Below are 12,266 nucleotides of genomic sequence, written 5' to 3' on the forward strand. Positions count from 1 at the left end.
CTGTGAGGTTCTGGGATTTTTGTGCACCGTTCTTGTGCTCATTTTGACACCACGGGGTGAGATTTTGCATGGAGCTAGAGATCGAGGGAGATTATCAGCAGTCTTGTAGGTCTTCCATTTTCTAATAATTGCTCCAACAGTTGATTTTTTCACACCAAGCTGCTTGCCTATTGCAGATTCAGTCTTCCCAGCCTTGTGCAGGTCTACAATTTTGTTTCTGGTGTCCTTCGACAGCTCTTTGGTCTTGGCCATAGTGGAGTTTGGAGTGTGACTGTTTGAGGTTGGACTGGTGTCTTTTATACTGATAACAAGTCCAACACAGGTGACATTAATACAGGCAACGAGTGGAGAGCAGAGGAGACTCTTAAAGGGGTTATCCACCATAAGGAGATTTTAGTATGTATCTGCCAGACAGTAATTGACATGCTTAGGAAGGATCTGCGCTTGTCTTGGGGCTAAATGGTTATGTTGTGAGATTATCATAACACTGTGGCTAGCTTTTGGTGAACTGGTATTTCCTGTTCGATTTTTTTTTACTACAAATACCATAATTCCATTTTCCTCATTCCCACACATCAGCCACCCAACCCATTGAAACATAAATGAGCTGCATCCATTCAAAAGACCTGTGGTTTTCAATCAGGGTGCCTACAGCTGTTGCATTAGGTGCAGATTGATCTCTCTCCCACCTAGTGATCCCTCCACACATTGAAGCAGACAGGCTTCCTGTCATCAGCTGACTAGTGATGTCAGGTCTCGGACGGATTGCAACCTGGGAAAAATCTGAGACAGTCATTTTGTATATAAATATTGGAGTGAAAATCACAGAAGAATTGTGAGAAAACCGTCACACACAGGTACAGACACTATATTATGAACTACACTAACTTTACAGCCCCTGTAGCTTAGTAAAAAAAAAAATCCAGAAGTACCCCTTTAAAGAAGAAGTTACAGGTCTGTGAGAGCCAGAAATCTTGCTTGTTTGTAGGTGTAGGTTTGTGATTTTATGGATTTTTTCCTCATTCTGTCTCTCATAGTTTAGGTATACCTATAATGAAAATGACAGGCCTCTCATCTTTTTAAGTGGGAGAACTTGCATGGTGGCCGACTAAATACTTTTTTGCCCCACTGTATATAGGTTTCATTTTGGGTTTCATTTTAGAGCAAAATCGGCTGGATAACCACTTTATTATTTAATTTCTTTCTAAGCTGTTTTTGTGTATTTTTTGCATAAAGGTGTACTCCAATGTATTTTTTTTTAAATCAACTGGTGCCAAAAAGGTAAAACAGATTTGTGAATTACTTCTAAATTACAGAGGAAGTTGTATAGTTCTTTTCTGTCGGACAGAGGTGTAAGCAGAGAGCACTGTGGTCAATGTCAGGAACTGTCTAGAGTAGGAGCAAATCACCATAGAAAACTCTCCTGCTCTGGCCAGTTCCTAACATCGACAGAGGTGTCAGCAGAGAGCACTGTGGCCAGACCGAAAATAACTATACAACTTCCTCTGCAGCATACAGCAGCTGAGAAATACTGGAAGGATTAAGATTTTTTTTAAATAAGAGTAATTTACAAATCTGTTTAACTTTCTGGCACTAGTTGATTAGATTTTTGTTTTTAGTTCCCACCGGAGTACCCCTTTAAATGTATTAAAAACAAAATGAAGCAACTCTGCACTTAGTCTTGATTAAAGACATCAAACTATTCAGTGCAAACAGCTCCTGTGCAGACCTACATGTACAAAAAAGGTATGCTTCATAGGAACCAACTACAAAGAAACTGTGGGAAATCTAACCCAGCAATCCGGTGTTACTCCCTACCATCTGCTCTTCTTGCTTACCCACAGACAGTATGTTAGCAAGACAAAGGGGGCAGTAGGTTAGAATAAAAACAGAAAGCAGATGGAAAGGAGTAACACCTGACTGCAGGATCAGACTACAAAAAGAATATTCGACCTGATACACATAGATGTTTGCAGGGGAAAAAAGGCAGCATATTGTTTACTGTGGCTTCATTTTTATTTATGAAGCACTGCAGTATAAAAGAATGGTTTCAAGTGAGTGGATAAAATTTTTATTTTAGCTTTAAAAAATTCAATTGAATAGGATAAGTTAAATCAGTAAGGTTCTGACCCCAAGAACTTACACGAGGACCATGTTTCCCCATCATCCCCAGCCACAGGATCATGGCAATTCTGTGTTGCCACTACATTTGTAGCATATAGAAGAGACTTAAATAGTAAAGTACATAGGATGTACCACCACCAATTTAGCATTTATCATTGAGAGAAGTTCTTGTGTATGCACTGTGTATACCTGTTTTCAGTTGATGTGGCATGCTTGGGTTGACTTATTTTACATTAGGACAAACAGTATAGAATCTACACACAGAAGAGTCAGGCAGTAGATGGACAGGTTGGGGGGTATACATCTGGAGTTGATCACTGTATGGACTCAACTACTATAATCGCTGTATCTGTTGTCTGTTAGGCAAGATATAAAATCTTCAGCAGTGGCCATAAAGGAACAAAGAGGAGCGAAGAGCATGGGTCTGGAAAGGAAGAAAACTGAGCTGCCATGAGGAATCTGATAGGGATGATGCAATCACGATCATGTAGTTCACAGAAAGTAAGCCATACAGTAGAGACTGACATCCTGTCTTCACATTAGAGGATGTCATTTTTCTAGTTGTCAGACTGGTGGCCACATCGTCAAACTGCAGTTCTGAAATACATATATGCAGCTGAGCTGAGGTAAGTTAGTTGAATACGGGCAAAAACCTTCCAATAAATGTTAGAAGTTGTTTTCTTATACCGTAATTTTTACTCTTTGGTCACTGACTGTCACTTTTTTTTTTGTTTGTTTGTTTGTTTTCCTAACATTATGGGGAAATGGAGGATATGTTTGTAATCTTTGTTTGCCCAGTTCAATGTGTTAGTTTTAGGTTCCCTATCAGCAAAACATTTTTTATTTTATTTTATTTTTTAAATTATGCAGTTTCATTAGTGTAAAGGTGCCTATACACCTTGAACAGAACCGGTTTCTGTTTCATGAAACACATGTAGGGAGCGGCATCACAAACCACCACTATGATTTACAGAACCTGGGTATATAGTCATAGGAACAATCCCCAGTTACTGTAAAACGCTTGAGCGGTTCAAAGAAATCATAGTGTTCCGGGACTCCTCTCCTATATTATACTACCCGTGGTTTGGGCAGAATAAAATGGGGGACAGGTTCCCTTTAAAGTTGATGAATAAGAAAAAGTTTTGCCTAAAAAAAATCAACAGTGCGGTAAGATCTGACAACCAGTGATTGCTTTAGCCGACCAATTACAAAATTGTTATAGTCTGAAAAAAAATTGCCACATTTCAAATTTTCAGGTGACAGCTGAACAAATTGTTTGCAAATAAAATATCTTTTTGTTAACGCACAATCTTTTAAAAAAAATATATATATATCCTCTGAATGTTCCCAGACTTAACAAAAAGATACGTTTATCCTTTACCCAATGCTATTGATTCATGTATGAATAGTTTAAATAGCTTTAATGGCCAATATGGAATAAAAGCTGCATCTGTGAAACTATTGTTCAGATGATCGTTGGTTCAACAGTTGTTAAATCCTCAATCTATTTTTAATTAGTGTGTATGGCCACTTTAACCCCTTCCCGACCTATGACATACCTGTACGTCATGGGTGGCAAGGTGTTCCCGCCCCATGACATACAGGTACGTCATGGACATTACTGCCGCTACTCGCGGCATCCCGCAGCGCCCGGAAAGATGGTGGCTATCACTGATAGCCAGCCATCTTACCGTGCGACCACGGGGGGTTTCGTCCCCCACCCCCCCCAGCGATCGCTGCTATCAGCTGGTCAAATCTGACTAGCTGATAGCAGCGTTTCGCTATGAAAATACTTAGCAGCGCGGTGTGTGAGTCCCGATCACGGGGATCGGGACACACACCGCTCTGCTAAGTGTCCCTGACCCGTCCCCCGGCGTCACTTACCCGTCCAAGCGGTGTCCCGCGCGGTCCCGGCGTCCTCCGTGCGGTCCCGACGTCCTCCAGGCGGTCCCGGCGGCGCTGCGTCCCGGAGGTGAGTTTCCGGCAGCAGTGCGGCATCTTCATTGGCAGCAGTGAAATCGCCGTAAAGCGATCTCACTGCTGCCTCTGAGAGTTTCAAAACTGCAACTCCCAGCATGCCCAGACAGCCTTTGGCTTTCTGGGCATGCTGGGAGTTGTAGTTTTGCAACATCTGGAGGTCCACAGTTTGGAGACCACTGTATAATGGTCTCCAATCTGTGCTCTTCCAGATGTTGCAAAACTACAAATCTCAGCATGCTCAGTCTGTCCAGGCATGCTGGGAGTTGTAGTTCTCTAACATCTGGAAGAGCACAGATTGGAGACCATTATACAGTGGTCTCCAAACTGTGGACCTCCAGATGTTGCAAAACTACAACTCCCAGCATGCCCAGACTGCCCAGGCATGCTGGAAGTTGTAGTTCGGCAACATCTGATCCTTCAGATATTGCCGAACTACAACTTCCAGCATGCCTTGGCAGTCTGGGCATGCTGGGAGTTGTAGTTTTGCAACAACTGGAGGCACACTAGTTGGGAAACATTGTCCGTTTCCTACCTCAGTGCCTCCAGCTGTTGCAATTGTTGCAAAACTATAACTCCCAGCATGCACTGACAGACCATGCATGCTGGGAGTTGTAGTTTTGCAACAGCTGGAGGCACACTGGTTTGGAAACACTAAGTTTGGTTGCAAAACACTTGAAAGTTTATTACTTAACTTAGTGTTTCCAAACCAGTGTTCCTCCAGCTGTTGCAAAACTACAACTCCCAGCATGCACGGACAGCCAAAGGGCATGCTCGGAGTTTGCAACAGCTGGATGTTTGCCCCCTCCCCCCAATGTGAATGTACAGGGTACACTCACATGGGCGGAGGTTTACAGTGAGTGCTGGAAGTTTGAGATGGCGCAAATTTTGCGCTGCAGCTCAAACTTCCAGCGGCAAACTTGCTGTGAACCTCTGCCCATGTGACTGTACCCTAAAAACACTACACTACACTGACACTAACCTAAAATAAAAAGTAAAAAACACTACATATACACATACCCCTACACAGCCCCCCTCCCCCCAAAAAATGAAAAACGTCTGGTACGCTACTGTTTCCAAAACGGAGCCTCCAGCTGTTGCAAAATAATAACTCCCAGTATTGCCGGACAGCCATTGACTGTCCAGGCATGCTGGGAGTTTTGCAACAGCTGGAGGCACCCTGTTTGGGAATCACTGGCGTAGAATACCCCTATGTCCACCCCTATGCAAATCCCTAATTCAGGCCTCAAATGCGCATGGCGCTCTCTCACTTTGGAGCCCTGTCGTATTTCAGGGCAACAGTTTTGGGACACATATGGGGTATCGCCGTACTCGGGAGAAATTGCCTTACAAATTTTGGGGGGCTTTTTCTTCTTTAACCCCTTATGAAAAGGTGAAGTTGGGGTCTACACCAGCATGTTAGTGTAAAAAAATAATTTTTTTACACTGACATGCTGGTGTTGCCCTATACTTTTCATTTTCACAAGAGGTAAAAGGGAAAAAAGACCCTCTAAATTTGTAACGCAATTTCTCCTGAGTACGGAGATACCCCATATGTGGGTGCAAAGTGCTCTGAGGGCGCACAACAAGGCCCAGAAGGGAGAGTGCCCCATGTACATTTGAGGCGATTTGCACAGGGGTGGCTGATTGTTACAGCAGTTCTGACAAACGCAAAACAATAAATATCCATATGTGACCCCATTTTGGAAACTACACCCCTCACGGAATGTAATAAGGGGTGCAGTGAGCATTTACACCCCACTGGTGTATGACAGATTTTTGGAACAGTGGTCTGTGAAAATGAAAAATAAAATTTTTGATTTGCACAGTCCACCGTTTCAAATATCTGTCAAACGCCAGTGGGGTGTAAATACTCACTGCACCCCTTATTACATTCCATGAGGGGTATAGTTTCCAAAATGGGGTCACATGTGGGGGGGTCCACTGTTCTGGCACCATAGGGGCTTCCTAAATGGGACATGCCCCCCAAAAACCCTTTCAGAAAAACTCACTCTCCAAAATCCCATTGTCGCTCCTTCCCTTCTGAGCCCTCTACTGCGCCCACCGAACATTTTACATACGCATATGAGGTATTTCCTTACTCGAGAGAAATTGGGTTACAAATTTTAGGGTGATTTCTCTCCTTTTACCCCTTGTAAAAATTAAAAAATTGGGTGTACAAGAAAATGCGAGTGTAAAAAATGAAGATTTAGAATTTTCTCCTTCACTTTGCTGCTATTCCTGTGAAACACCTAAAGGGTTAAAACACTTACTGAATGTCATTTTGAATACTTTGGGGGGTGCAGTTTTTATAATGGGGTCATTTATGGGGTATTTCTAATATGAAGATCCTTAAAATCCACTTCCAACCTGAACTGGGCCCTGAAAAATTACGATTTTGAAAATCTTGAGAAAAATTTGAAAATTGCTGCGGAACTTTGAAGCCCTCTGATGTCTTCCAAAAGTAAAAAACTTGTCAATTTTTTAATGCAAACACAAAGTAGACATATTGTATATGTGAATCAATATGTAATTTATTTGGAATATCCATTTTCCTTTCAAGCAGAGACTTTCAAAGTTAGAAAAATGCTAAATTTTCAAAATTTTCATGAAATTTTTAGATTTTTTACCAAGAAAGGATACAAATATCAGTGAAATTTTACCGATAAAATAAAGTAGAATATGTCACGAAAAAACAATCTCGGAATCAGAATGATAAGTAAAAGCATTCCAAAGTTATTAATGTTTAAAGTGACAGTGGTCAGATTTTCAAAAAATGCCCAGGTCATGAAGGTGAAAATGGGCTGGGTCATGAAGGGGTTAAATGATAGGGGATAACTAGGCGATTGTTGGGGTCCAACTGCATTAACCGTCTATGGAGCAGTGCTCCAATGTTCGGCTTCCTAATACTGTTACACAGAAATAGACTGTGGTCCATTCATTAGAGGGGACATTTCTCTCCCTTTCTCTGTCGATCTCATCTAGTTATCCCCCTCTAGATAGTAGATGACGTCAAATTTTAAAGACTACCCCTTTAAAAAGGACAAGTCTCTTACCTAACAGTACAGAAAAATATATCCCCTATCTACAAGATCTGGGATACGTTTTAGATCGCAGGGGGTCCGAGTGCTATGGCCCCCGTGATCGTCTGTACTGAGCCCCAGCTCTCCCACAGAATGACGCGCCACGACTACCAACCGAAGTGGGGGCCACCACGCCCCCTCCATATATCTCTAGGGGAGAGCCGAAGATAGCCGTACAGCTCTCTCAGAGATATATGGAGGGGGCATGACGCGCCACTCTGTGGGAGAGCCCGGCAATCTAAAACGTATCCCCGATCCTGCAGATAGGGGATAAGTTTTCCTCTACTGTCAGGCATGAGACTTCTTTAAGTATACGCAAGATACTAGGGCTGCTGGTCTGTACAAAGAAATAATTTCCTTTACAGAATCGGTTGTGAAATTCCCACCCATACTGTTTACTGTTTCAAGGCTTAAAAGGGGTACTCCACTGGGAAAAAAAATAAAATAAATCAACTGATGACAGAAAGTTAAACGGATTTGTAAATTATTTCTATTAAAAAAATCTTAATCCTTCCAGTACTTAGCTGCTGTATGCTCCACAGGAAGTGCTTTTCTTTTTGAATTTCCTTTCTGTCTGACCACAGTGCTCTCTGCTGATTTGCTCCTACTCTGGACAGTTCCGAAAATGGACAGATTTGTCAGCAGAGAGCACTGTGGTCAGACAAAGGAAATTCAAAAAGAAAATAACTTACTGTGGAACATACAGCAGCTAATAAGTACTGGAAGGATTAAGATTTTTAAATAGAAGTAAAAATTTTTTTCCCAGTGGAGTACCCCTTTAAACACCAACAGAATTGTTGGTGATTGGCACTACTATTTGGACTTCATCTTCTATTACTGCTGCCACCTCATAGATCTCATATGGGCACTAACTTTGTGTCCTGCCATCACAGTAACATTTATGAACATTAAAACACAGGATCTTTCTAAAGTACATGTATGCTAAAACATGTGAACAAGTAAAAAAAAAAAATATATATTATATATATATATATATATATATATATATATATATATATATATATATATCTTTCTTTTCCAATTCTAATCAAATAAATTACCTACCCGTATCCAGAAGAACCATATACCCATATTTCTGATGCCGGCCATTGAGGTAAAGAAAAAATACATTATAATAATAGTAATCAGGATATAATCAAGAGGAAAAACCTAAAAGAAGGGAAAAAAACAGATCAATTTAATACATATATATATATATGTATATATATATATATATATATATATATATATATATATATATATACACACACATACACACAGTATCTTATATATCATATAGTAAAATTAAAACAAATAAATTACAGTTCGATATAAAACATTTTTCCCACTCTTTAATTCTCTTGTGCACATATATGTGTCAGTAGATAAGAACTATTGGGCCCATCTAGTCTGATCAATATTCGGTATAGTATCAATAGTCCCTGGTCCTATGTTATATAAAGGATAGCCTTATGCATGTCATGCTTAAAACTCCTTCACTGTATTTGCAGCTACCAGTTCTGCATGAAAGCTATCCCATGCATCCACCACTCTCAGTAAATTAATACTTCCTCATACTCTCCACCTTTACTGTGTTGATTCCCTTTATGTATTTAAAAGTTTCTATCATATCCCCTCTGTCTCGTCTTTCTTCCAAGCTATACATGTTAAGGTTAAGTGTCCCTCATGTTAAGTGCCCCTCAGCCACTGCCTAATCCATTCAACAATTTGGGAGTCCAAACTCAATGACTGCAGTATAATGTTAAGTCTTCAAAGTGGTACAGTGTCAAAAGCCTTACTAAAATCTAGCAATGTCTACTGCACCTCTGCCATCTTTTATTATAGTCACCCAATAAAAAACAAAAAACAATTAGATTAGTTTGACATGATCTCCTATAGTAAACCCATGTTTTTCATCCTGAAAACCATGGGATTTTAGATCTTCCACAATCCTATCCCTTGGCAAAGTTTACATTATTTTCACCACTACTGATGTTAGAGCGGAATCCGGCAACTACAGGCCAGTAAGCATACTAACTCTCTCGTGAATGGGCACAACATTTGCTAATTTCTTATTTCCTCCCTCTACATGAATCAAAAGATGAATCCCCAAATGAGGCCCTTTTCTTCATTTTCCTCCATAATAACTGGACAGAAGTATTTATTGAGGCAGTCAGCAAGTTCTTTATCCTTATCAACATATCTCCCTTCCTAGGTTTTTAAATGTAGTTATTCCTTGTTTTAATTTCCTTTTTTCATTGATATATCTGAAGAATGTCTTATGCCCTTTTTTCACTGACTGGACTCGTTTCTCTTCTACTTGTGCTTTAAAAGCTTGTTATCATGTACTAAACATTTTAAAAGGGGTGCTCCGGGGAAGAAAAATAAAAATTCTCCAAAGCCACCACAATACCTGTCCATGTGGTTCTGGCAGTTTCAGTGCCCCCTGTTGTCTCCTCAATATTCTTTTTCCTTACTTGCAGCCCAGACTACAGCTCCCAAAAGTCAGTGCAGCTCTGTGTAATGACTGCCAGCCAATTGCTTTCACTATCTGTGTGCATGCGGTGTTGTTGTAAACTCAGTCAGCAGCACACAATGTTAGCCTGGGTTCACACCATGTTTTTGCAATACAAATCCCGTAAACTTTTTCAATTTGAAAACTGTACGGAACCGTATCAAAAACCGTATGCCAAAAGATGCATCAAGTTGTGTCCATTTTGCATCCTGTATGGTTTTGTCAGTTTTTTCCTGAACCCAAAACCGTAGCCTACCACGGTTTTTAGTCCGGGTGAAAAACTGTATTGAAATGTATGCTTTTTCTCTTTTTTAAACATGAGAGTCAATGGGAACTGTACAGAACCATATGTGCGTACGGTTCAATCCAGTTTTTGACTCTGCACAGTTTTTTTATTTTGGAATTTCAATCAAACAAGTGAAACTTTATTCATAATGGAATAAAAAGTAAAAAAAAAAAATTCTTCAAAAAAGGATACAACCGGACATCATTTTTCAAACTGTATACACTTTTCAACCATATATGGATTAACCCCTTAAGGATGCAGGGTTTTTCCATTTTAATTTTTTCTTCATCACCTTAAAATCATGACACTTTCAATTTTGCACCTAAAATTCCATATGATGGCTTATTTTTTGCACTACCAATTCTAGTTTGCAGTGACATTAGTCATTTTACCAAAAAATCAACGGCAAAACGGAAAAAAAATCCATTGTGCAACAAAATTGAAGAAAAATTTAAATTTTTTAACTTTTGGGGGCTCCTGTTTCTAAGCTATGCATTTTTTGGTAAAAATGACACCTAATCTTTATTCTGTAGGTCCATACGGTTAAAAGGCTACCCTACTAATATAGGTTTGATTTCACTGTACTTCTGAAAAAAAAAAACATGACTATATGCAGGAAAATTTATACGTTAAATGGACATCTTCTGACCCCTATAACTTAAAAAAAAATTCTGCGTACAGGCCGGTATGAGGGCCCATTTTTTGCGCCGTGGTCTGAAGTTTTTATTCATTTTTTCATGACATAAAAAGTGACCAAAAATACGCTATTTTGGACTTTTTTACAATTTTTTAAAAAATGTTGTAATTTTTTTTGCACGTACGCCATTAACTGTGCGGTTTAATTAACAATATATTTTTTATAAATTCAGACATTTCCGCACGCGGAGATACCACATGTTTATTTTTATTTACACTTTTTTTTTTTTTTATTGGAAAGGGGGGGGGGGGTGATTCAAACTTTTATTAGGGAAGGGGGTTAAATGACCTTTATTAAAGGAAAACTGTCAGATATTTTCTCCCGCACTATCCACAGTACTGGTGGATAGTGTGGGAGACGCTGATTAAAACTAGCCCTACCTTACCCGGATCAGCCCGGCCGTTCGCCCGCAATTGTAGGAGCGGCAAAGAGGGAGAGCTGGAGGGAGGGGGGATGAAAATTCATAAGCGGCGCTGACGTCAGTGCCAGACAACCTGCAGAAGCCCCGCCCGAGCCAGTTACAGCAAGATATACACATAGAATAAAACTACAATTGCGGGCTGGGCGGATCCAGGTAAGGTAGGGCTCGTTTTAATCAGTGTCTCCCGTACTATCCACCAGTACTGTGGATAGTGAGGGAGAATATATCTGCCAGTTTTCCTTTAACTTTTTTTTTCCACTTTGTTTTTTGCAGTGTTATAGCTCCCATAAGGTGCTAAAACACTGCACACACTGATCTTTTACACTGATCCCTGCAAAACCATAGCGGTCGAGTGCTCAAGCCTGGATCGGACGCAACGGAGGCAGGTAAGGGGACCTCATTTTAGACGAGTCGTTCAACTTTGGTCGCCACGTTTAAAGGGTTAATAGTGCGCAGCACAACGATCGGCATGACCCCGCATTATATACCGGGATCGGGTGCCCCCTTAAGAGGTTAAAATTTGTACACAGGTTTTGAAACAGTTTAGTGAGGTTTTAAGGAATCCGTTTTTTTTTTTTTTTTTTTTTTTATCAAAAACCTCATACAAGAACTGTATTGTAAAAATGTGGTGTGAACCCAGCCTTACATGTCTTTTCTTTCAAACTATCCTCCCCCCACCCCAAGCAATACATCATGCTATACTCTGAATGGCAGCAGTCAGTAATTAGATCTACAGCAGGAAAAGAGCAGAGTTATGTGCTGAGTTGTGGCTGAGAATCTTCACAGCACAGGAAGAGGGAGGGGAGGTGTGGCTGTGAAGCCAGTAATCACATGATGTTTGTCTTCCAAGAGGGTGGGGGCTAGTCTCAGTGAGGGCTTTGCGCAAAGACAAGCAGGATCTAAAAATTATGTATTTCTCTCATTTCCTGCATGTAAGTGACAGCTGAAAGAAGGAAACTGCTTTATTTTGCACTTTTATTTTTTCCTTCTATTCTATTTTTCCTTCCCTTTTATTTTTCCATCTTTAGACCCATGTGGGTCAGTAATTGGCTGAACATTTTGTGTCCTGTTCCAAGCTGTTGTCTTAAAAGCAGAGGAACTGGGGGGAGCTGCTTCCGGAGGGGTCTGTAGGTAGGCAAATATCTTTTTTTTTTTTTTTCTTT

At 40.3% G+C, this 12,266-nt stretch overlaps 1 protein-coding gene across 1 annotated transcript in view; it reads right to left on the bottom strand.

Moving 5' to 3' along the window:
• LMBRD1 (LMBR1 domain containing 1) overlaps nt 1-12,266 on the bottom strand; it is a gene marked incomplete in the record, with an annotated part of 250,015 nt that overhangs the window by 92,411 nt on the left and 145,338 nt on the right. The window contains 1 exon segment of the mRNA XM_056565826.1: nt 8,250-8,354. Coding sequence (XP_056421801.1) covers nt 8,250-8,354 — 105 coding nt within the window.

Source organism: Hyla sarda, chromosome 3 (assembly GCF_029499605.1).
Source record: "Hyla sarda isolate aHylSar1 chromosome 3, aHylSar1.hap1, whole genome shotgun sequence".
In the NCBI taxonomy this organism is placed as follows: domain Eukaryota; kingdom Metazoa; phylum Chordata; class Amphibia; order Anura; family Hylidae; genus Hyla; species Hyla sarda.